We start from the raw sequence: 23,687 nt of genomic DNA, 5'->3' as shown, positions 1-23,687 counted from the left end.
CCTGAATGGAGTTCTTGGACTACAGTTTGAGAACTTTTGGTCTAGATGAAAGCTTGTATTTGCATTATGCTAATGTGAAAAATGTGTAAAAATAAAAAGTATAGATGACACATGAATGGAAAAATAAAAGTTGACTTCCTCTAAAGAAACTTACTCAATTTGAAAAAAAAAAAAAAAAAATTATTCAGATAGCTTTTTTTTTCTACACTTTTTCTTTACAAAATTGTCAAGTCATCGTAAGTAATCTTTTGTAAAGAGGCACTTTCAATTGTCAATATTGCTGAACTTGTCAAGTGTTCCTAACTCATCATATTTCACAAATAATTTTTAACTTGTTTCAATACAGAAAAAGAAATTTCACCAGAAGCATTTGTGACAGGTATTGTTAAAAATATTTTCAGAATGGTTTCTACATTTGGAAAGATTGCCTGCAAAGTGTCACGTACAAGTCTACACAAATCAGCTGGTGATCTCGAAGCACAGACCTCATCATTTTGTATAAAATGAATGAAATGTTTAACTTCATCTTCAAAAAGATTTATGTGCATGTCCTCTCAGTAGAATTCATTTAGGCTGTGGCTACACTTGAAAGTGCGAGTGTGGTCGTGCACCAGGTACTCCACCTCCACAAGGGGATTAGCTTACAGTGCTGGGAGCCGCGCTGGGGCACTGTTTACACTGGCGCTTTACAGCGCTGTAACTTGCTGTGCTCAGGGGGGTGGTTTTTTCACACCCCTGAGTGAGAAAGTTGCAGTGCCATAAAGCGCCAGTGTAGCCATAGCCTTAATTTCTTACTGTAGTGGCTTTTAGCATTTCATCCATACTTCTGTCAAAAAACGCAAAATAAATCAACAGTTTTCTTTAGAGATTCACCTCTACTCTGCAATTGCACTATTACTGTGTCACAAATAACATTGACGGTCTCAACGATGATCTTCTCTTTCCCTTTTAAATTGGTTTCATCGAAAAAATAACTTCCTGGTTTTTTTACGCTTCTCATCAGATATATGAGAGGAACCTGTATTTTCTGTTAATGTTAGTGCCTCTGCTTCCACCGAACTATAGTCATTTTGAACTTCCATGACAAAACTTTTAACTGAGGCTAACAATTGTGCAGCATTCAATAAATTTGTATCAACCTTTTGCAGCGATTTGCTGATGGCATTAATTGTTTGAAGTAAACGGTTCCACAAAAGAGGTAAAAACAGCAATATCATACTTTTTCAAACTTTTCTGCTAAGGATTTTGCTTCAGTTTTCGCACGCGGTTTTTCAGAATTTGATGTGACTATGTCTAATAAGGTTTTCTTTATATCATCATAGCTCATTTTCAAAGCCAAAACAGCATCTGCACGACCAGACCACCTGGTGTCTCAAATTCTTTTGACTGTCAAATGTTTTTCATTTGCCTTTTCCAAGCGTGATTGTAGCATACTCCACCAATGCGTGGAAACTGGAAAAAGGGCATACACATTTTGAACGGAAAAAAAAAAAAAAGTAGTTCCCTCACAAAATTCGGCTGCAGCATTGCAGATTAAATTTAAGGAATGGCTGGAAGACAGTATGAATAAAGCAAAGGGTCTTGCATTGTTCAGTCTTGCCTGTAGACCTGAATATTTTTCTGCCATATTTGCAGTGTTATCAAAACTCTGCCCACAACAATTTTTGATGTCCAAACCTAAATTTGCAATGATTTCCAAAACAGTTGTCTCTAGGCATTCTGAAGTGTGTGATTTTAGTGGGGAAAAAACAAAGAAATCGCTCTACAACATAGATCGGCAACCTTTGGCCCGCAGCTCGCCAGGCTAAGCTCCCTGGCGGGCCGGGTCGGTTTGTTTATCTGCAGCGTCCACAGATTCTGCCGATCATGGCTCCCACTGGCCACGGTTCGCCGTTCCAGGCCAATGGGGGCTGCGGGAAGTGGCGGCTAGCACATCCCTCGGCTTCCCTCAGCCCTCATTGGCCTGGAGTGGCAAACCACGGCTAATGGGAGCCGCGATTGGCCGAACCTGTGGACACAGCAGGTAAACAAACGATCCCGTCCCACCTGGGGGCTTACCCTGGCATGCTGCATGCCGGAGGTTGCCGATCCCTGCTCTATAACTTCACCGTTGTCCGTCACATATCTTAAAATCGCATCTGGTGTTGAATCGACTATTATGAAATAGTACTTGGCATCCTTTACTTCATCAGTGAATTGGTTTCTGAGCTGCTCTGGCATTATAGTGATGAATTCATCGTAAGTTTGGTGCGTTAAAAAGTTGGTCTTCCCTGAGCCTCAATACGGATAATTTTCCAAACGTTCTTTGAGAAAATCATCAAGGTAGGTTAAAAAATTATCGTTTTGATTTGACAAACATGACTCATCATGTTCTCTTAGCGGTAGTCCCAAAGACAACAGCAGTTTGACTGTGGCAACGACGTGTCTTGTTATACCAATAGAATAAAAACCAGCAGGATCTTATTAAGAGGGATAAGGCAAAGATGCCACATTTATTGTAAATATACTGATAAAGCAAAAGATAAAAATAAACAACGTTGTTTGACTACTTATTTCTTATACATACACACATACATATATATAGAGAGAGTGAGAGAGAGAGAGAGATTCATTCACACAATCATTCATTCAAGTTCTGTATAGGTGTTATAGTTACCAGCCTAGAAGTTGCTCATGCCAAGTTACTGGCCAGGTATCTTGGTCATGAGGATGGAGCCGAGTCTGTGTCAGGTGCACCTGATGCTCCTGGAGGCTGGCAGCAGAACCAGAGACTCAAAGTCATCAGTCTTTAGAGTCCATTCTTATAGGAATTAGTTCCTATGTTATTCTATGGGAGCTGTTTCATCCTGCTGTTGCTGACTCAATCAGCAGATGGCACATTCCTGTCCAAAGTGGCACATTCCTGGTGGCTCCACACTGTCCAAAGTTTGTGTTTCTCATCCTTCCAGGTGATGGGGTGGGTCCCAGTTTACCCTCCGGGGGTTTCTGGTCATCCACTTGACACATTCTTCGGCCGATGGATACTCCTTTTCTAGGCTGGCACCTCCCTAACCATCCATGTATATCAAGCATTCATCAGCATACATTCCATCCCTTAACCATATTTTAATTTACTGTCTCCACCACTTTCAGAGTGTGTGCTAATTCATTTGAGACTCCCGGCCCTTTAATCACAGAGGGTGGGGGTCTGTCCTAGGAGCCATTGAATGAAGTGAAAGTCACTTAACAGCTTATAGTGTTTGTTTACATTGTATCAATTACTTCAAGAACAAAGTCAGTTAACTTGTTTGTAAGTTTTACATAGTAGTAAAATATCTTTCACAGGATAGATATAATCAATGGTTTCTACAGACAGTAGCTTACAAGTTTTAACAGAAGACCCAAGAGATTTTTGTACTTGGTGAAACTGTTGGATTTTAAAGTATGGGGGCCAAATTATGAGGGGGTCACTGTCACTTGGGGGAATCACTGTTAGTACCTTCTTTAATATCCCTACAGTCTCAGCACTTTCCTCCAATAAGGACATTCCTTTTCAAACTGAGCTGATAATACAGAATCAATTCTTCCAGATAATTTACACCTTTGAATGAATTACACATAGCATTAATATGAGTTTTGGAAGTTTCATGATCAGCAATATGTCTTGCAACGTTTCTCTAATTAGAGTGCCCGTTGATGAATGTTTTTCCTTTACTCTGGTCAGGGAATAATTTGAAAACATAACAGGAGACCGCCTTATTGGTTTCTGAAAAAATTAACCAAATTGTCATTTCCGCCGTCCCAATTTTTTCATCCTCAGAAAATGGGACTTATGAAGACCTCTAAATTGCTTTTGTCCTGCAACCTCATACTCGTTTCTCAAATTTTCCATATTACCTACTTTTTTCGGTTTATTTATTAAGAAATATTCTATCATAGCCAATGAAACAGATTCTAGCCATAATGCAATGTCTTCAGGATAGCTTTCTTCCCTTACTTTGACAAAATTACCAATATTTTGTAGTTCCATTGTCACTTCAGAGTCCACTTGTTCAACTTTTGCAGTCATTGTGGTATCCACACAACTCGGCAAGTGATCAGATAATTCTGATGTTTCCTCGCCCAGACTTTTTTATGAATGTCCACTATTCAATACTTCATGCTTTATAAAATAAGATGACAAACTGTCTTTTTGCTTAGCTTCGTCGTCTTGCCTCGCCTTCATATTTTGCGTTTTTGACTGCCAGACTCATAGTGTTGCTTCATTATTACTAAATAAAATGACATTGATTTTAGGCAGGGGCGTAGCCACGGATGGGCCTGCGTGGGCCGTGGATTACCCATTTAGGTTTAACGCAGTTAATCCCACGTTTTTATCAGTCCATGTTGAAATAGTTAGGTCGATGCAGAGTCCGTGTAGACGCTGCGTTACTTACATCAACTTTTGCCGGCTTTCAGAAGCTGTTCTTCAGTGCCCCTCTCCGATAGTTCAGTGGACAAGCGCTCCTGGTAAGGATGCACACTGCCGACACAAGGAGTGTAGACATGCACTGTTACTCCAAAATTTGGTCCCAAGGCACCTCAGTACTGGTTTGTCTATGACCATAAACCAATTGTCAGTTTGTCCCGCCCAAATGGTTAATGAGAGGTGCCTTGCCCTAGAGGAATTGCCGGGGTTTTACCAGAGTGTTTATCTCTGATTGCGGAGGACTCCCCAGAGCAGACTATTTCTACTAACCTGTGAGAGGACATGGATACAGCCTTCTGCCCAAAGGATTGATATTCAAGCAGTAATTTTTTGAAAACAAAATATCATTTTTTTTAAAAGAAATACTCAATTACAATACACTTAGAGCAAGAAAGAAGAATACACTACAATACATAAGATATAGTGAAACACAATTGCTTTACATTAAGAAGTTATACACTAAAGCAGTGCAGTAGAATAAAATGCACAGATTATATAGCAGTTACAGTGTAGCAATTAAGGTACATAAAGACCTGTCAGACACATGCTTAGAGCCCCCAATGCAATGTTATCACACAGTGCTACAGTTATTACAAGGTGACAAGCAGAGCTTCTATACATATGTACAGGAAGACATTATGATGTTATTTAAAGAGATGTTACTGTTTAACATAGATATTGTGTGAGCTGTGGCCAAACTGTCACAGAATGGGTGGGGCGGATCTCACTCAGACACAGACATCTGGCTTTATTTACAGGCATACCCAGACACTCTTTTAAAATAGATAGAAAATCAGACTTACACTCTTTCTTCCCAAAAATCTCTCTGATTCATCTTTAAGGGTTCTTCTGGTCTGTCTTATTGGGCTTAATACTGCCTGTGCTGCTGCTTCTCCTGCTTCTTTTGCTACTGCGGCTTCTTCAGCTGCCACCACTCTCTCCAGCTCCTTATCTCCTCACCGCAGCTCAAATACCCACACACAAGCCTGCTGGATGTCAGCCTTTATATAGGATTACCAGCCCTCCTCTCATTGGTTGCTTTCTCAAGTCCAGTTTATTAGCATAGATCCTCCCCATCGAGTGACATTTGCTCAGCCAATCAGCTTCACCTGCCATTCAAGCCGCTCCTCCTCTTAACTCAGCAGCATAGATCCTCCTCTTGCCTGACTTATTAGGATAGATCAGGGGTTGGCAACGTTTGGCACGCGGCTCGCCAGGATAAGCACCCTGGTGGGCCGGGCCAGTTTATTTACCTGCTGAGGCGGCAGGTTCGGCCGATCGCGGCCCCCACTTGCCATGGTTCACCGTCCCGGGCCAATGGGGGTGGCGAGAAGCGGTGCCGGTGAGGGATGTGCTGGCTGCGGCTTCCTGCCGCCCCCATTGGCCCAGGATGGCGAACCGCGGTGAGTGGGGGCCGCGATCGGCCGAACTTGCCATGTCAGCAGGTAAATAAACTGGCCCGACCCGCCAGGGTGTGCTTACCCTGGCGAGCCGAGTGCCAAACGTTGCCGACCCCTGAGATAGATCCTCCTCTCTCCAGACCCTTCCCTTTCGGTCTTCTGAAGTATGCTGAGTCATTCCCGATTGAACTATATCTAACATTCATCCCTTATCTGTTATGCGTCCTCTGTTTTAAGATCTCTAATAGAGAATCATTGCAGCTGACATTTTGGATTTTTCGCTGTAAATTATCACTATTTACCATTTATCTCAAGTCTTAATTCTAAAACTAACTACATTTCTATGCAAGTTAAAGCATCAGGATACTGTCACCATCTTTGTTACAGTTATTGTGGGAGGTGAGTTTTTCACGATATTTTTTTCTCCCTGGTGTCACGTTTCTTACACAGGATCAGAGCAACTAAAAAAACTCTCTTGTATCAGCAGAACCAGTGTAATTACTGCGGCAGCTGTATGCCGACGTAAGTTAGGTCAACTCTACTTTTGTAGTGTAGCCTTGGCTTTATTGTAGAAAACATGTAAGGCATTTGACTGATGCATCTACCTACACTTGGAGTGTGGGTATTCCAGTAGGTTTACAAATGAGCTAACAGCGAGTTGTTTGCTTTTTGTTTACTATAATGATATAATTTCTTCTACCACTAAAGTGAGAAAGCACTTATAAAAAATTAAAACTTGAATATCTAACTTACTGCATTTGTCATGCATGATGAACCATCTTTAATTCATCTCTTTATGCAGTGTTTTACATTTCAAAGCTACTGATAATTAAAGAAAACAAACTGCTAAACAGAAGGAAGACAAAAAGTTTGTCAGCTGGAAAAGCTAAAATTAGATACGAGTGATCACACATTTATTATTAGTTATGATGCAAGGAAGAAATATTATTTAAGGTAAGAATATAGTGCAGCATTTTGACCACTAAATTGTGAATTTTGACTTTAGACATTTTAAAAAAAAAGCATAATCAAAGATGTGCACACTATTATATTCAACTTCAACACTAGGCATATTGTTGTGTATTAAATAGGCAAGACAGCATGGTTTAAAATATCTAAATATTATGCATTTAATTACGTTCATCAGTAGTTTAATAAATCTAGTTAGATTTCACTTTTCATCTTTTTGCGATATATTCGTATTTATGCTGTAGGGATTGTGAAAAATCTGTTTTATCCTTTAAAATCATAATAGAAATAGATTTTTAATAGTTTGATTACAAGGACAATAAGTTAAAGCTTACATTAAATTACACACCTCTTGAAATTCAACCTTATTTATAGTCTACCACAGAAAGAGAGCAAATCAGATTTGTATAAAAATACTTTTTATTAATTCATAAACTTATTTTTTAAAGAAATCCTTCAGTGCTATTTTATACCTTTTATTGAAATAAGGAATAATTTTGCTATTGCTATGTATTTTAGATAGCCTGACATGCAAAAAATATTAAAAACATTAAATTTACAAAGTCAAAAGATAGAAAATGTCAGAATGAAGCTTGCCTCTGCAGCCTTAACTTGGTCCCCTTGTGTATATGGATTATGATGTAATCTTTAAGTCAGTGCACAGAATGGACAGTGCTCACTTAATGAAACTATTCAATGTTTTGTTATCCTCATTATTCAATGTGTGGCCCTATAACGCCTTGTTTACAACATACTACTCAAATCCTGCTCTGAAGACCGAGCTGTTAATTTCTTTGTAGAGTTTTCTGGGTGCGCATGGCTACAATATGTGAGTACTTCACAAATTTTCATGCATTTAATTTTACAGCATCCTTGTGAGATGAGTGGATATCACAGTAGAGCCACCAGAATTATGAACTGACTGGTCAACTACACACTTAACTTGGAAGCAGAAGTACACAATCAGGCAGCAGCAGAGGTCTCTCCCCCCCCCCCCCCCCCCCCAAAAAAAAAAAAAAGCCAGTACAGTACTGTGTTAAACATAAACTACTAAAAAATAAAGGGAAAGCAGCATTTTTCTTTTGCATAGTAAATTTTCAAAGGTATATTAAGTCAATGTTCATTTGCAAACTTTTGAAAGAACAACCATAATGTTTTGTCCAGTTACAAACATTTCAGAGTTACAACCTCCATTCCTGAGGTGCTTGTAACTCTGAGGTTCTACTGTATCCCCAATTTACAGATGGTGAACTGAGACACAGAGAAATTAAGGTTTTTTTTTTTTTTTTTTTTAAACGTATCTGCTAATTTTAACTATCTGACGTGCTTAGGATCAGATTGTTCAGAATTATATAGTACTTAATATATTGAAGCAAAGCTCCCTTTGTGACTTTAGTTGCAGCCCTGAGTGCTCAGTCCTTCTGCAAATCAGACCTCAGCCAACCTCTTAATTCTGTGATTAGTGCATGTGTGAACTGGAATTTTTTTCAAAGGTTTGTAACTTGGTAAAAGTTGGGCAGATTTTCACAGGGATAGCAAAAGGCACATCCCTGAAAAAGGATCACTTCTGGCCAAATTTCAGGCAGTCAGAATTGTTTTTTTAACATTGAGAGTGAAGCTGATAAGCTTTTTCAGATAGCTGAACCATTTTGGCTGAAATTTGCCAAGGAAATTCAGCCTGAGCAGACACCTGGCAAAGAAAATTTCAACCCAAATCATTAAAGATTTGGAAAGATTAGAAAGTGTCTAACATGTTCTTTGTTCAGTGAATTAAAAATGTATATTTGGAATTGTTTTTGTGGACTGAATTTATGAAAATTTCAATACTGTATAATGTAATTGGTGTGTACATATAACTGTCACGCTTCCTTTAGCTATTTATAGGTGGGTGAAGTGTTGTTAAGGTTATATTTTCTTTTGGAAAGGCATTAACTTTCAAGTCAACTCCCCCTCCCCACCTTCTTCTTTTTTTTCTATAAGGTATTTGTGTGTGTATTGTGTTTGTTCGCTTGTAGTAATGAAGGATATATCTAGAGTGTGCAGTATGTGCAGTGGAGAGGTATTGAGGACAACAATTGATATATTTACAAGTATTATCATTATTTCTGGTACCATAATATACTAGATGCTATATAAACACAAAAGAAGGTGTACTGCCTGTCTCAAAGAGTTAGGTTATTTTTCATCTTTATCAATGGTTTAAAAAATAAAAATGCATGCTTGCTAGAAGCCCAGTTTTGATGTGAGAAAATGGGCTATAAAAAGCATGCAATAGCCCTACTAGTGTTAGTATTATTTGGAGTTAGAGGCTTTGCAAACACCAACTGTTAAAATAAAACATGTTTTAAAACTGCAAGACTGGGAAACTTGTACTCAGGAATTTTCAGAGAACTGGCTGAGGAGAAATTGGAGCCATTGGTTTTGATATTTTAACAAATTTTGGAACACAAGAAATTCCAGAGGCGTGAGGGGGAAAAATACCCCAAACCTAATGTTCCAGTATTTAAAAAAGGAAAATCTAGGTAACGTTGTCAGGTGAATTTGACATCTGTCCCAGACAAAATCATGGAAAGGCTGAGATGGGATGCAAATGTTTAGAATTAAAGAACAGTATGAAAATTAATGCTAATCAGTATGATTTTATTTAAAATTGGTCTTGTCAAACTCGATACTATGTTTTGATGAGATAAGTTTGGTTGATAAAGACATAATTTACTTAGACTTCTTCAAGGCGGAAGTCCTGCATGACGTTCTATTGATTCTGTATAATGTTTTAGTTTTAATGTAGCAGTTCTGTTCAGAAACATGGGTCAACATAAATGTCTCTTCCAGTGTTGCAATCTTTGCACTGGCTCCCTACTGAATAAAGGTTCCAATTCAAAGTCTCTTGATACCCAAATTCTCAGTGGGACGGGCCTCTCTCTCTCTCTCTAAGACCTCAGTTCCTACAACTGTGTTCTATTGAAATGTCTTTTTTTTTTTAATGAAAGAAATTGGCCTGGCATATTTTTATTCCATGTTATAGGCCAGTTTAAAATATAAATACACCCCTCCCCCTGCAAAAAACAAAATAAAGCAAAAATACAGGCCAAACCTTGAAAAGGTAATGTTTTCAGCTTTGAAAAATAGAGTATTTCATTTGGCTTCATACAACTTATGCTCACTGTATAAAACCTGGGGTGCTGGTGGTGGTAATGGTTGTTGTTAGTCCGTTTTGTGGGTTAATTACAATAGAATTTTGTTTTTTTGTACAAAAATCTGTCGACCACAGCGTCTCAAAGATATTCTGATTGAACAGCAGTCACGTGAATACATAATTCCATGATAAAACAAAATCCTGAATATCTAATACAGGGATCGGCAACGTTTGGCCTGCGGCCCATCAGGGTAAGCCTCCTGGCGCGCCGGGCCGGTTTGTTTACCTGCCGCGTCCGCAGGTTCGGCCTATCGCGGCTCCCACTGGCCGCGGTTCGCCGCTCCGGGCCAATGGGGGCTGCAGGAAGCGGTGTGGGACGAGGGATGTGCTGGCTGCGGCTTCTCGTGCCGAACCACGTGCCAAAGGTTGCCGATCCCTGATTTAATATGTCTTAAAATGTACTACTTGAAAATTTGTAAATACATATTTTTTTAATCCAATAAACAGCCCTTAGGAATCATTTCATTCTACTGGCTGAAAATGGTGTATTTGAAAAAAGAACAACAAAAAATCCTGACTAATTACATACTTGGGAGAATGGTCTCTACAATGAATAGTGTACTTTTTACCAACTTTTTTCTGATAGCGAGAGACTGGGGAAAAGGAAACAAACCAAGACATTTAGGCCTTGTCTACAGTACATAATTTTGTCAATAAAAGTCTGCTTTCGTCGACAAAACACAGAGGTGTACACATTGCAATGCTCTTCCTGCTGATTTAACTCTTCAGCTACACTGACATAATAAACTCCCTTGACGAGAGGCATATAGCTTTTTTTTTTTTTTGACAAAGTTAGAATGACTGTGTCTCTGTAGACGCTGCTCTTGCATATGTCGCCGTAAGTGGCCTCCAGGAGGTGTCCCACAATGCCATCCTGACTGCACTGGTCAGCAGTTTCAGCTCTGTTGCCCTGCTGCCAGGTACACAGACATGCATCCCTCCTCTTTTAAAGCCCTGGAAATTTTAGAAATTCCATTTCCTGTTTCCCCGATGTGGCAAGTTCACATAGCATCTTCACAGCTGACCATGTTGGCATTCTGCAGCAAACGCACTCCCGCCTGGAGTACATATGAGTTGTTGGATCTGCTGGGTCTGTGGGGAGAGGAAGTTGTGCAGTCGCAGTTCCGCTCCAGATCTAGGAACTTTGATATGTATGAGCAGATTGCGCATGGCTCAGAGGAGAAGGGAAATGCAGCAGTGCTGTGCTAAGATCAAAGAGCTGAGGCAAGTGTACCAGAAGGCAAGGGAGGCAATGGTCACTGTGGTATGGTGCCAAAAACATGCTGCTGCTGCTTCAAGGAGCTATATGCCGTCCTCTCCGGTGACCCCACCTCCACCACCAAGCATCCTGTGGTTACTTCAGGAGGACCAGAGGCAGTGGCCAGTGGAGTCAACCCCGAGGATGAAGTGGTGGACAAGAAAGTAGAGTTGGAGGAGGATGTGGGATATGCGACAGGGTCGTCTGGTGGTGTGGTGAGCCAGGACATCTTTTTGACTCTGGAGCCAGCAATCTGGGTCTGGCACTCCTGAAGCAGGAGAGGGGAACGCAGGTAAGTACTCATATTGCTTTGATACTGCATGGTGACATGCAGTAGAGGTGTCCTTTATTTTGTGACATAGTAGAAGTGGGATAAAGGAAAGAAATTAACAACACTAGATACTGTTTGCATCTGCTTCTCGTTCCCCTGTGCAGCTATGCAATGGGAGCCCTGCAGAAAAGTTTGTAATGCACGTCAGGATGCTCTGGGAATAATCCTTAGAGATCTCTAGGAAACTTTTCTGGAAGTATGCTGCAATCCTCTGCTGAAGGTTCCTTGGCAGAGCTGCTTTGTTTCATCCCCCACTGTAGGAAACTTTGGTGTGCCAATCAGCAATTACTTCTGCAGGAACCAAAGCAGCACACAGGCGAGCAGCATATGGACCTGGTCTGAACCATAGAATCATAGAATATCAGGGTTGGAAGGGACCTCAAGAGATCATCTAGTCCTGCTCCAAAGCAGGACCAATCCCCAACTAAATCATCCTAGCCAGGGCTTTGTCAAGCTTGACCTTAAAAACCTCTAAGGAGGGAGATTCCACCACCTCCCTAGGTAACCCATTCCAGTGCTTCACCACCATCCTAGTGAAAAAGTTTTTCCTAATATCCAACTTAAACCTCCCTCACTGCAACTTGAGACCATTTCTCCTTGTTCTGTCATCTGGTACCACTGAGAACAGTCTAGATCCATCCTCTTTGGAACCCCCTTTCAGGTAGTTGAAAGCAGCTATCAAATCCCCCCTCATTCTTTTCTTCTGCAGGCTAAATAATCCCAGTTCCTTCAGCCTCTCCTCATAAATCATGTGCTCCAGACCCCTAATCATTTTTGTTGCTCTCCACTGGACTCTTCCCAGTTTTTCCACATCCTCCTTGTAGTGTGGGGCCCAAAACTGGACACGGTACTCCAGATGAGGCCTCACCAATGCCGAATAGAGGGGAATGATCACGTCCGTCAATCTGCCGGCAATGCTCCTACTTATGCAGCCCAAAATGCCATTAGCCTTCTTGGCAACAAGGGCACACTGTTGACTCATATCCAGCTTCTCGTCCACTGCAACCCCTAGGTCCTTTTCTGCAGAACTGCTGCCTAGCCACTCATCCCTAGTCTGTAGCAGTGCACCCTAGTCTGAAGCCGCATGCATGCAGGAGATGCATCCTTGGTTACCCGCAGGAGTGAGATATCAGCTTCAATTACTCCTTCCAGTGGAAAATGGTGCCAGCATTGAGAATAGTGTCCCTAGGTGCTTGTACTTCTGAAACTACCCAGGCCCTTTGGGTTTGCCCCATCTTGTCTCTTTCCCCCCTGGAACAAACTCACCATGTGGAGTGCTCTTGCTGTGCTGTGCGCTTGCCAAGGGAAAGTGAGAAAGAGGTGTATGTAACTTCTGTGATTCAACATTGAGTGTGCACTCAAAATACTGCCTCCGTGTATTGTTTATTTTGCTTCTGTAGATGTGCCCTTGAGGGCCATCTCCTACAGACCAATGGAGCACCTCCATCAGATAATGAGGCGAATGAGGAGTAAGGATGACTACTAAGAGAAGAGAGCACTGAGCCTGGAAAGAGACAGTCAATGAAAAACTCAGAACCGATAGCCAGGAGAGGAGACAGGGGCAGAAGTGGATGGTAAAATGATGGAGGACCAAAGAGGGACACTGAGGTCTCTGATTGTGCTGCAGTCGTCACATAACTGTGCTCTACTCCCTCTGCAGCCCATACAGAACTGCCTTCCATGCCCTCCACAAACTCGCCACACACATTCCTCACATGGTCCCAGCCTGTTGCAGTACCCCTTGCACTCCACAACTAGGGACATGTTTCATAATGACAGCTGGGCTTACATGCAGCTGTGAGAGCCGCATTTCAGAGAGTGCTGCTCAGTGTCCTGTCTCTTGAAAGAAATGGAAATCTGTGTTTTACTGTTAAAAAATTATTAGGGCTGTAAAGTGATTAAAAAAATAATTGTGTGTTTAATTGCACTGTTAATGATAGAATACTATTTATTTAAATATTTTTGGCTGTTTTCTACGTTTAAAAATATATTGATTTCATTTACAGCACACAATATAAAGTATACAGTGCTCACAAAAGCTCATTGCTTACAAATACTTGCACTGTAAAAATGAAAGAAATAGTATTTTTCAATTCACCTAACCCAATTACTGTAGTGCAATCTATTTATCATGAAAGTTGAATTTACAAATGTAGAATTATGTGCAAAAAACCCCTCTATTGAAAAATAAAACAATTGAAAAAATGTAAAGGACCCATTATTAAGTACAGTTTTTAATATTTGTAGTTTAATTTGCTTAATAGATTAATATTGACTAAAGAGATATTGGGCTTCATTGATTTTGCTAAGTATGGAATTGATATTTTGCAACTCCTAATTAGTTCTAAATAAGCATCTCTAATTTGTTTTTCGACTGTGTTCCAAGTGAAAATATCTAAATTTGAAATATTTTTTTAATTATAAAATACTATAGTTGAACCTCACTAGTCCACATACCGGTCATGTGTTTCTATTTCATACCCCCTTCCCAAAAAGAAAAAAAGCCTGCCTAACTGTCACTCCCTAACTTTCATCAGTATTTTGTTTGTTTTGCGTTTTTATGTATGAATCTAATAATCTGAAATGTGCAGATTGACACTGTTGTGGAGAATGAAGCCTTTGCTCTCTCTTTATAGAACATGAACAGTACAGGTGGCGAAAGTACAAACATTTCACCCCTGTTTTTGTCAAATTACCTCAATACCCTGCAGAAAGGACCACCTCTAGGGATGAAAGAGTACTTTCTTTCTTTTCTGTGTCCATGCATTTCTTGGACATTCTCTCCTCCCCTCCTCCCCCCACGACAATGTGATGGTCGTTCTTGTGATGAAGGTGCTTGAACATAGTTTAATGTGATGTGATCAACAAATTCATTTCACATATGATACTGAAAAGCCATCCAGTGTTGAAGATGTTTTTTTTTTTCAGTACCAACCTTTGCAGGATTCAGATTGGCTTGAAAGACTTTATATTGTATCTCATCACAAAAGTTTACTATTACATTACCATAACTGTTTGAGGCACATAAATTTTCCTGTGTGTTTGGACAGTGCCTAGCACCATGTGGGTACCGCTGGAATACAAATAATATTACTAAGATTTCCTTACTTTTATGAAACCTATTACAGTATATTTACTAATATGTTCTACTGTTGTCAAACGATGAAAGATGAACTACATTTGTAAAATAGATGAACAAAGAATGTCTGTTGCAGTTTCTTAAATATAGTAAATTATTTACTTAGGGCTTAATCCTGTGAAATGGTGAGGATGGTGCTGAACATTTTTCAATCCTTGCTAACTCAAATGAGAGCTAAAGGCACTTGGGAACTATTTCTGCAAAATACTAGTTCACTAATACACAGATTTTTATAATCCTTGGTGGATTTTCCAGCCGGTATGAATTAGCAAAGTTCTACTCTGTTAAGAAAACTGTGAACTCACATATCACTCAAGCTTTTAATGGTGGGGGTATAGTGTGACAGAAAATATCTTTTGCTATGTACATTGTAATTCTGATGAATCTTGTATTTCTTCTTTTTCTCTCACTTGGTAAAATGTTAAGTTATTCTTTAAATAAATAAATAAACAAACCCCCAAAATTCAAGGGGAAAAAAGCACACAGTTCTTTTAAGAACTGCAATATCTTAGTTGCTGCAGTAGCAGAATATGTTCCTAGTGTTATATAGGTAGTAGGGAAGTGCATAAAAACTCTTCTCTTTAAATCTATGATTTTCCTGCTTTAATATAGAAATATTTGTAAAACACATTTTTAGAAGCTTTAATGATATAGCCACTCGGTAAAATTTGTGACACTGCAGCAAATTTTTCTTCCTTTAGAAAACTGATGTTATAAGTTCAGCAGAAACCTTTGAAACTATATTGGGAAAAATATTCCTCAAGTTTGAAGTGACTCAGTAATATAGAAAAGCAATATTGTTCTTTTATTATGTAGCAATGGTGCCACCTAGTGGATGTCTCAATTACGTACACTTTATTTTAGATGAAATATAAAGATCTTGTTTTTTGGTCACTGGACAAAGATATTTGAGTGTTATATATTCAGATACTGAATTTAAAGAAATTCTCTTCTGGTTTTGAGTTTATATTTTGCAGGAGAACTAAAAAAATTCTGACTGGGTTCTCAGTTTGAGATTCTAATTTTTGATAACTGCATATTGAAGGTTCAGCAAATATATAAAGTTTGGCCGTGAGATTCAAAACGGTTTCATGTGACTGAAAGTTGAGTTTAAAACAAGCTATTGCAGGAAATGCTGTAAAGTTGACTTGCATCTTCTGCCTCCACTAATCAGCAGGTTTGTGGTGAAATGTAACTCTGTATTGAGTTTGAGTACAAGTGCTAATTTTATTGAACATTTATTGAAAATTTTGAATCTTTCATGTACTTATCTGTTTTATTTTCTTCTTAGCCAGAGCTGCTGCTTGCCTAATGTGTAAACAGAAAGATGAGAGTAGGAGAAAATTAAAATAGATTTCTGTGACAGGACTATAATATCATGTGATGGCAATAGTATAAGTAGTTCAATATTTATATGTGCATATGAACCATAAAACCCCCAAAATGATAATTGAATACATTTATAAAGAGAATTTACTATTTTATAGAATAAATCTTATTTTGAAAATTGCTTACCTGATTGATTCAGTTCAATGTTAAGTGCTCATACTTAAGGTGCTTCTAAATAATAGATATGTATTTTATTGGCTTGATCGATCTTTATAGAGACTAGAGAGCAAATAAAAGCAGATCTTATTTCAGCTAACATTGTTTTGGTTCTGCAATTCAGGCATTTATGTTATTACTGTTGTAAAAATGATCAACTTTATCTATTTAGATATGTGAGTTGTTACCTGCTTTCTTTAAAAGCTATAAAATAGGACTGATGGACACACAGGTGGACAGTGCGAATGGATTTTTTTGGCAATGAGAGATGCTGTAAATTATGGTTTATATGCCTCCAACAGAATAGGGTATATTCCTCCAATATAGAAACTTTGGATGTTAAGTATTTACTTCATTTAATATGAGGGGACAACTGGAAAATAAAACTAAGTATATGTCTTCCACTGATCAGGTTCATATTTCTTTGGGTGCTAATTTAGTTCAGACCATGGAAACTACTTACAAAAGACCTCTATTTGCTTCTTTAATATGTAAAAATGTAAACTCATCTATCAGTGAATGTTACAAATGAAAAATATTGACTATATGTATTCTGACTATTCTGCATTAGTAATAAACTTATTATTATATGTCATCGTAAGGAGGTAGGGTCAATGGTACTGCTGTTCCCTCTAAGAAAGGTAATATTCACCTGACTAAAGTTGTTGTAGTTTATTGGTTAGAAAATAGTTTTGGTTCCACTCCACCTCTTCCTGCTCCCCACCAGGTGCGGAGGGGCAGGGGATATGAGAAACATCTCCTTCGAACTCTTAGTGGGCATAAAATAGAGGCAAGAAATGTGGTGGTGATCTGATATTGCATTTTATGTAGCTGCCAGAATTTGTTCCCCACCAAGTGAAAATTATACAAATAAATTGGGGAGCCCTCATCTCTTAGCCATTGACGGATTTGTGTGCTTTCTGGTGAGCTATAGATTTCTTTTTTGCCATAATCCAAGATCACAAAATTTACACTGATTCACACTGGTAGAATTGAAGTCCAAGGAGTTATACTAGTGCAGAGGTTGGCAACCTTTCAGAAGTGGTGTGCCGAGTATTCATTTAGTCACTCTAATTTAAGGTTTTGCGTGCCAGTAATACATTTTAATGTTTTTAGAAGGTCTCTTTCTATAAGTCTATAATATATAACTAAACTATTGTTGTCAAGTAAATAATGTTTTTAAAATATTTAAGAAGCTTCATTTAAAATTAAATTAAAATGCAGAGACCCCCAGACTGATGGCCAGGACCCAGGCAGTGTGAGTGCCACTGAAAATCAGCTCGCCTACCCCGTACTAGTGTAAAACGGAAGTAATGCAGCAGTGAATCAGATCTATAACCTTTCAGGCTGTTCTTAAACAGCATTCTTATCAAAAGCAAAAAAAAAAAAAAAAAAAAAAAGCCTCTGAGTTTGGGGGTTCTCTGGGCTGGGGCAGGGTGTTGGGATGTGGGAGAGGGCCTGGGCTGGGGGTGCAGGCTCTGGGGTGGGGTCATGGATGAGGTGTTTGTGGGGTAGGAAGGGGTTCTGGATATGGGGGGGGGCTCAAGGCTGGGGCAGGGGGTTGAGGTGCAGGAGGCGGTCAGGGCTCTGGGCTAGAGGCAGCGCTAGCTGACTAGAAGCCAGATCCACTGCTGGCCACTTCCGGGATGCAGCGTGGTGTCGGAAAAGGTAGGCACTAGCCTGCCTTAGGTGGGCAGCACCGCCGACGGACTTTTAATGTCCCGGTCGGTGGTGCTGACCAGAGCAAGGCGACCCAGTCCTTTACATGCCGCGACCCAGTACTGGGTCGCGACCTACGCTTTGAAAAACACTGGAATAAATCCTACATTCCCCATTTCATATTGTGTTGATAGTCTGCATCAGAGTTCATCACCATAATGCAACATTGTAATGATCTACAATATTTAGCTCCAGTGTTGTATAATATGGGTAAACAAAGGAATAATTATGGGATGTTAAGAAATCAGGAACATTTTGGAGGAATATCCAAAAATTCAGATGTTCGTGTGAACTTCAGTTTTTTCCTACCAGCCTTGCAACTTCATCTGTTTACGTTATGGAAATAATTCATGCCTTCCTACCCTCCTTGGCATGTATGTAGTGGATTGGACAGCAGGCTTGCTTCTCTGTAGGTGTTTTTGTGGGGCAATCTCTTCTGTTTCTCTTCTTTCTCCTCCCTTCTCTTTTGTTCTTCCTCCATCACTCTTGCACTCTTTTTCCTTTGTTCAGCAGGTACTTTTTAAGAGTGTATATGTGTGGTGGGAGGCTGTATTAAGGGAAGGTTTCTGTTGCTATCCCAGCCAATCACTCCTTTCCCTTCCTTGTTGAGAAGGAAGGAGTGGATAGTGATAGGGGAATGGGATCAAGAACTAGCCAAGGCACAGAGTACTGTGCTCTCAGGTGCCTGCTGGAAGAGCACTCTTCCTGTCTGTCTACTGCAACAATAGCTGCACAACCTCTAGTGGAAAGCAGATGTAAAGGGAGACTTTTTGTTCCATTACAAACTTATAGAGTGTTGTGTCTGGAGAAAGCAGTCTGTCCTTTTATCATTAAATTTGACTTAGAAGACAAACATGAAAGTAGGTAGTTTAATCTTTCCCATCTCCTTTGTCCCCATGGTACATACACACCGCCATATTACATGATTTTAATTGTAGCTCTACCTCCAAGGTACATAATTTCACTCATTAAACAGATTTAAATCTGGTCAGTATTTGGAAGAGAGCCCTCCAAAGAGAGAACAGATCTGGTATATTTGGAAGGAAGTGGGAGAAAGTCTGTAGGTGCTGAAAGAGCTGGCCATGAGGGACTGAAGGGCAGACAGCTATATTTGGGAGTGTGAACTTCCAGTATGAGAGCGGGGTTTGCATACACACAAGTTCTGTGCATTTGGGCATGGTGGGCACTACAGTACTTTATTCTCTTGTGCCTGGAAGGGACCAAGGAGTCCCTCACATTGAGGAGAATGGGTTCCCCCAGGTCCCATCCCAAGAGTTAACTTTTGCAAGCTCTGTCTCTGCTTGGGCATAGCTTCAAATTTCTGAGGGGTGTGTGTGTGTTTTTCATGTTAAGTGTACTGAGTCTCTGTAATCGATTTTTTTAAAATGTAAAGCACATTTTATTTGTAATGCTTCAATTCACAAAATTTTGATGTCTTGTGAATAATAATTTGTGGGCCGCCTTTAAATATATCAATCAAATAATTAAGGGATAGTGATTTTTCATTAGCTGTGATGGAACATTGTATGGCCAATGAGATTATGAAAAAAAACACAGCTGAAGTAGAAACTAGCTGAAAGATTTTTCTCCTTTTAGCCACTCATACAGGAAACCTGTTTGGCATAGTTAGAGCTCAGGTTGTGCTTAATAAAGCTGAATGTGTACATATATATGTTTAGTCAGAATAGAAATGATTGGGTTTGGAATACAGCACATCCAGAGCTCCCATTGGGGAGGGAAAAAAGCGTTCTCTTGCCGGTTGTTTTAGTAAACAGGAGTTCTCTAGGGTAAGAGGTTTTTTTGGTACTTACAGTAGTATCTGCACTCTTGGGTCCTGTTTGCCTACAAGCAACACCTGGGAACTGATTAGAAAGCTCTAGGCATTTTGATCCTTCTCCTGAGGTCTGTCAATGCAGGTGTGCTGAGGGATCTTTTGAGTCTCACTCTATACTTGTCTTTTCTTTTTCCTTGTGATGGAAGTAGTGTAGCTGTTAAAAGTTCTGTTACTTAAAAATGAGAACAGTTTTCTAATACACACCTTCAAACTTTCTCTTAAAATGTAACTGGGTTCTTGCATTTTCTCTTTAATTTACTCACAACAGTGTTTTTTAATGGTACATATTGTGTTTTAGAAAATATTTTAAAATGTTGGATGAAGTTTATTTTAGTTTCTTTGTTAGCTGTTAATTATGTTGAAATGATATAGTAGCTGCCGAAAACTCCTTAGCTAATGTCCCTAATTGGACATTTGTTGTTGGTGAGACTGTTGTGTTGGCAAAGATTGTAATAGTGCTGGCTAACCTATGTTATTTAGGTCACTTAAAAGCCAAAAGTGACTGAAGTTTGTTCTCTGTGTCTTTCTGGGGGAGGGAAGGCGCAATACTCTGATTTAGAGAGTTACTTCAGTTGACACCTTGGTTAAGTGATCAGTACCTCAAGCCTTATGACCCACTTTGTAATCCTCATTTTAGGGTGAGACATTCAGTGGTAGGGCAAAGAATCCCCTTGATGCAGAGGAATAATGTATGCTGCTTAGGAAAATTTCAGGTTCTAATGCATAATTATTTTAGTCATTCAATAGAGAGAGGGTTTCTCTTACTGGGAAACAGTTGAGCCACTGTCTAGAAAGCACTGCTTCTAAGCAAGGAACTTTTTCTGTTTTCATCTGGTAGCAACTGGTAGACTATATAGTTTTGCATTGGTTTCCAGAATTTCTGTGTGTGTGAGTCTAAATTATACGGTATAAAACGACTGACAGAGTTCCATCTGGTAGAGTTAAAACTGAATTTAGTATTTAGTGTCCTGACCTTAGAGGAAGCATACAATCTTACTTAATGTTGCAAAAATATTTTTCTTTTGGATAACTACATTCGTAGTCTAAGAAGATCAGCCAAAAATTTGTTCTGAGGGGTGTGTGTGTGTGTGTGTGTGTGTGTGTGTGTAATTAATTTTTAAAATCTGAGATAATGGAAATCATTGGAAATATAATTACAATATTTACTTTTAGGCTCTAGACCGGAGTCAGCAACCTCTGGCACGCAGCTCGCCAGAGTAAGCACCCTGCCTGGCTGGGCCAGTTTGTTTACCTGCCGCATCGGCAGGTTTGGCCGATCGTGGCTCCCACTGGCAGTAGTTCGCCGTCCCAGGCCAATGGGGGCGGCGGGAAGCGGCGCGGGTGAGGGATGTGCTGGCTGCGGCTTCACGTCGCCCCCATTGGCCTGGGACGGCGAACCGTGGCTAGTGGGAGCTGCGATCTGCTGAACCTGCTGACGCGGCAGGTAAACAAACTGGCCCGGTCCGCCAGGGTGCTTATCCTGGCGAGCCGCATGCCAGAGGTTGCCGACCCCTGCTCTAGACACATAATATTTTTTACCCTGTTGACTACTGTATGTTTCTATTAGCTTCCCTCACCTATTTTCTTTCATTTTGCCTCATTAAAAAGATAGTTTTCACAAATCTTGAGTTTGTTCTAATTCTTCTTTTAGTAATGAGAGCTGATCAAAAAACAGCCAGGGGGTGGACTTTGTAGAAGTTTTTGCAAATATGAAAGTATTTTTCATTTTGTTTTCATAAGGGGGTTTTTTGGGTGTAACTTTCTAAGGAGGTTTTTTTTGTTTTGTTTTTTACAATTTTTTGTTGAAATCGGAAATTTAAAAACTGAATCATGATAAAACTGATCAATCAAAATTAGCAATACAAAATTGTGTGTTTGTGAGTGAAGCACAAAAATAATATTTCAGAACAGCTGCCATTTTTAATTTAAAATTTCTGTTAATTCGAATAAAACTTTGTTAAAATCTTTTTTAGGGAAGCTAAAAAGTTGTCATTTTTCATTTGAAAGTTTTTGGCCAACTTAATTAACAACTAATCAACATCGGTGGGAAAAGCACATCATCTTCTCCAGTAACTTATCCTAGCTGACCACTGTGTTCTGCTAAACCTGGGTGTAGGCTGTTACGTATTTGTGTGGATAGTGTCATCTTTGTTTAGCATTTACGGAAAAAATAGTCTCTGCCTTGTAACAATCTTGGGGTTCATTAAATAACAAACCAGTGAATGATAAAGAAATAAAACTTTAATAAAACAACCTGGAGAGTTTCTGTAGTGAGCTGCGCCACACACAGCCATGTAGTGCTCCCAACCACTGCCTCCAGAGCACATGTCTGCACCAACACCCAACACTGTCCCCTATGAGGGAGTGTCTCCAAATCACAAACTTTCATAAATATATCTTTGCATGCCTGTAAGAGCTTATTAAATAGTGCCTCGATCATTCAATTGGATCTGTACAGATAGTGTTGCTGTAGATTTCAGTGGGACTCCACAGGTGCAAGGATCTGCCTGTTTGTCTGTGTGGGTCTGAATGCCTAAGTTACGGTGAGGGGAGGAGATAAAACGGGATGGGTAGATGAGGGCCATGGTGCAGTAATTATATGATAAATTGGGAAATCAGTGTATACATCTAGGAGTTTACATAAAAATAATTATTAGTTTTATATATAAATTTTGAAGCGATGGAGAAAAAGGGAGTAGGAATGGCAGAAATGATCTGTAAGGGAACCACCGACATAGGGGCAGTGTGAAAGAACTCCTCAACTGAAGGAATCCTTTCATCTGTCACTTGTTTTATAAACTGCATTTGTAAGAATACAGAAAATACAGAGTATTACATATATTCCTACTGAATAAACCTAAAGTCCTGCCATTGTGGATACTTAGGGAATCTAAAAGAAGGATTAACTAATAGCTTAGTCTAAAATGTGTTTCAAATACCTTCCTAAAATAACTTCATTTTGTTTTAACAGGTATCTTTCAGATGAAGGAATTGAAGCTTGCACAAATTCTTCTGACAAAGTCAATATAAGTGACGTTATCCTGATTGCCCTTAATGTAGGTTATGGTTGTGAAATTTTTGGAAAAATCTTATATCAGATTGTTCAGTCTTTACATGTTGTACATAATACATAGTATTTTTATTTCAATGTGTTGTTTAATTTGTTATATCTGAATTAGAGCTTAGAAATGCCATCTTTGGCAGGCAGTGATTTTCTTTAAAAATTCAAGCTAAAGGAAATTTTTAAAAGCATATTTTGCCATGGAAAAATATGTAGTTTTTCTTTTTTTTTAAACCAAATTTTCATTTATTAAAAAACAAACACCAAAAATACATTACATTTTGTGAATGCATACTGTCATGTAAATAGAAATACAAATGTTAATTGTTGTGGTAATTAAGGTATTTCATTGGGCACTTACGGTCGTTCAGGCTTGAGATCCAACATGTCTTAAAAGTGATATGATGTAGAAATTAGACTCTTATCTATTTATGTATTTACAAAGATACAACTTTGAAGTAAAAAGTTTACTGTTGCAGATGCTTTGTGTGTTGGCCCTGCAATAAAAATTAGTTAGCAAATATTATGCCCATGTCTGTTTTGACAGCCCTAATGATACCTGTGTACAAACAAGGGAGAAAATGAACCAGAAAGTTAAATGAAAAAGGCCAAAATTGAATTGAATGCTTCAAGTTTTGGGGGAATAGTTAATAGCATCCTTTGTTAAGGATACTGCTTTATGATATAAGTATATTCAAAAAACCTTGCATGCTTGTAACTCTTTTATGCATAGTGTTCTTGTATTACATTCCATTTGTGGACTGTATAAACAAAGAAGGGCATACCTG

The 23,687-nt window shown here is 39.2% G+C and overlaps 1 protein-coding gene across 2 annotated transcripts in view; it reads left to right on the top strand.

Annotated features, from left to right (window-relative positions):
* The window catches only part of TDRD3 (tudor domain containing 3), a 273,694-nt gene that overhangs the window by 71,137 nt on the left and 178,870 nt on the right, over positions 1-23,687 (top strand). Inside the window, exon 2 of one of the 2 annotated variants that reach the window (XM_054013628.1) lies at positions 22,810-22,894. In XM_054013628.1, coding sequence (XP_053869603.1) covers positions 22,810-22,894 — 85 coding nt within the window. Of the gene's footprint in view, positions 1-22,809; positions 22,895-23,687 lie in introns of those variants that run through there. The other variant, XM_054013637.1, reaches the window with a different exon arrangement.

Source organism: Malaclemys terrapin, chromosome 1 (assembly GCF_027887155.1).
Source record: "Malaclemys terrapin pileata isolate rMalTer1 chromosome 1, rMalTer1.hap1, whole genome shotgun sequence".
Lineage (NCBI taxonomy): Eukaryota > Metazoa > Chordata > Testudines > Emydidae > Malaclemys > Malaclemys terrapin.
Note: the sequence above shows the minus strand (reverse complement) of the source record. Positions and strands in the feature narration are given on the sequence as shown.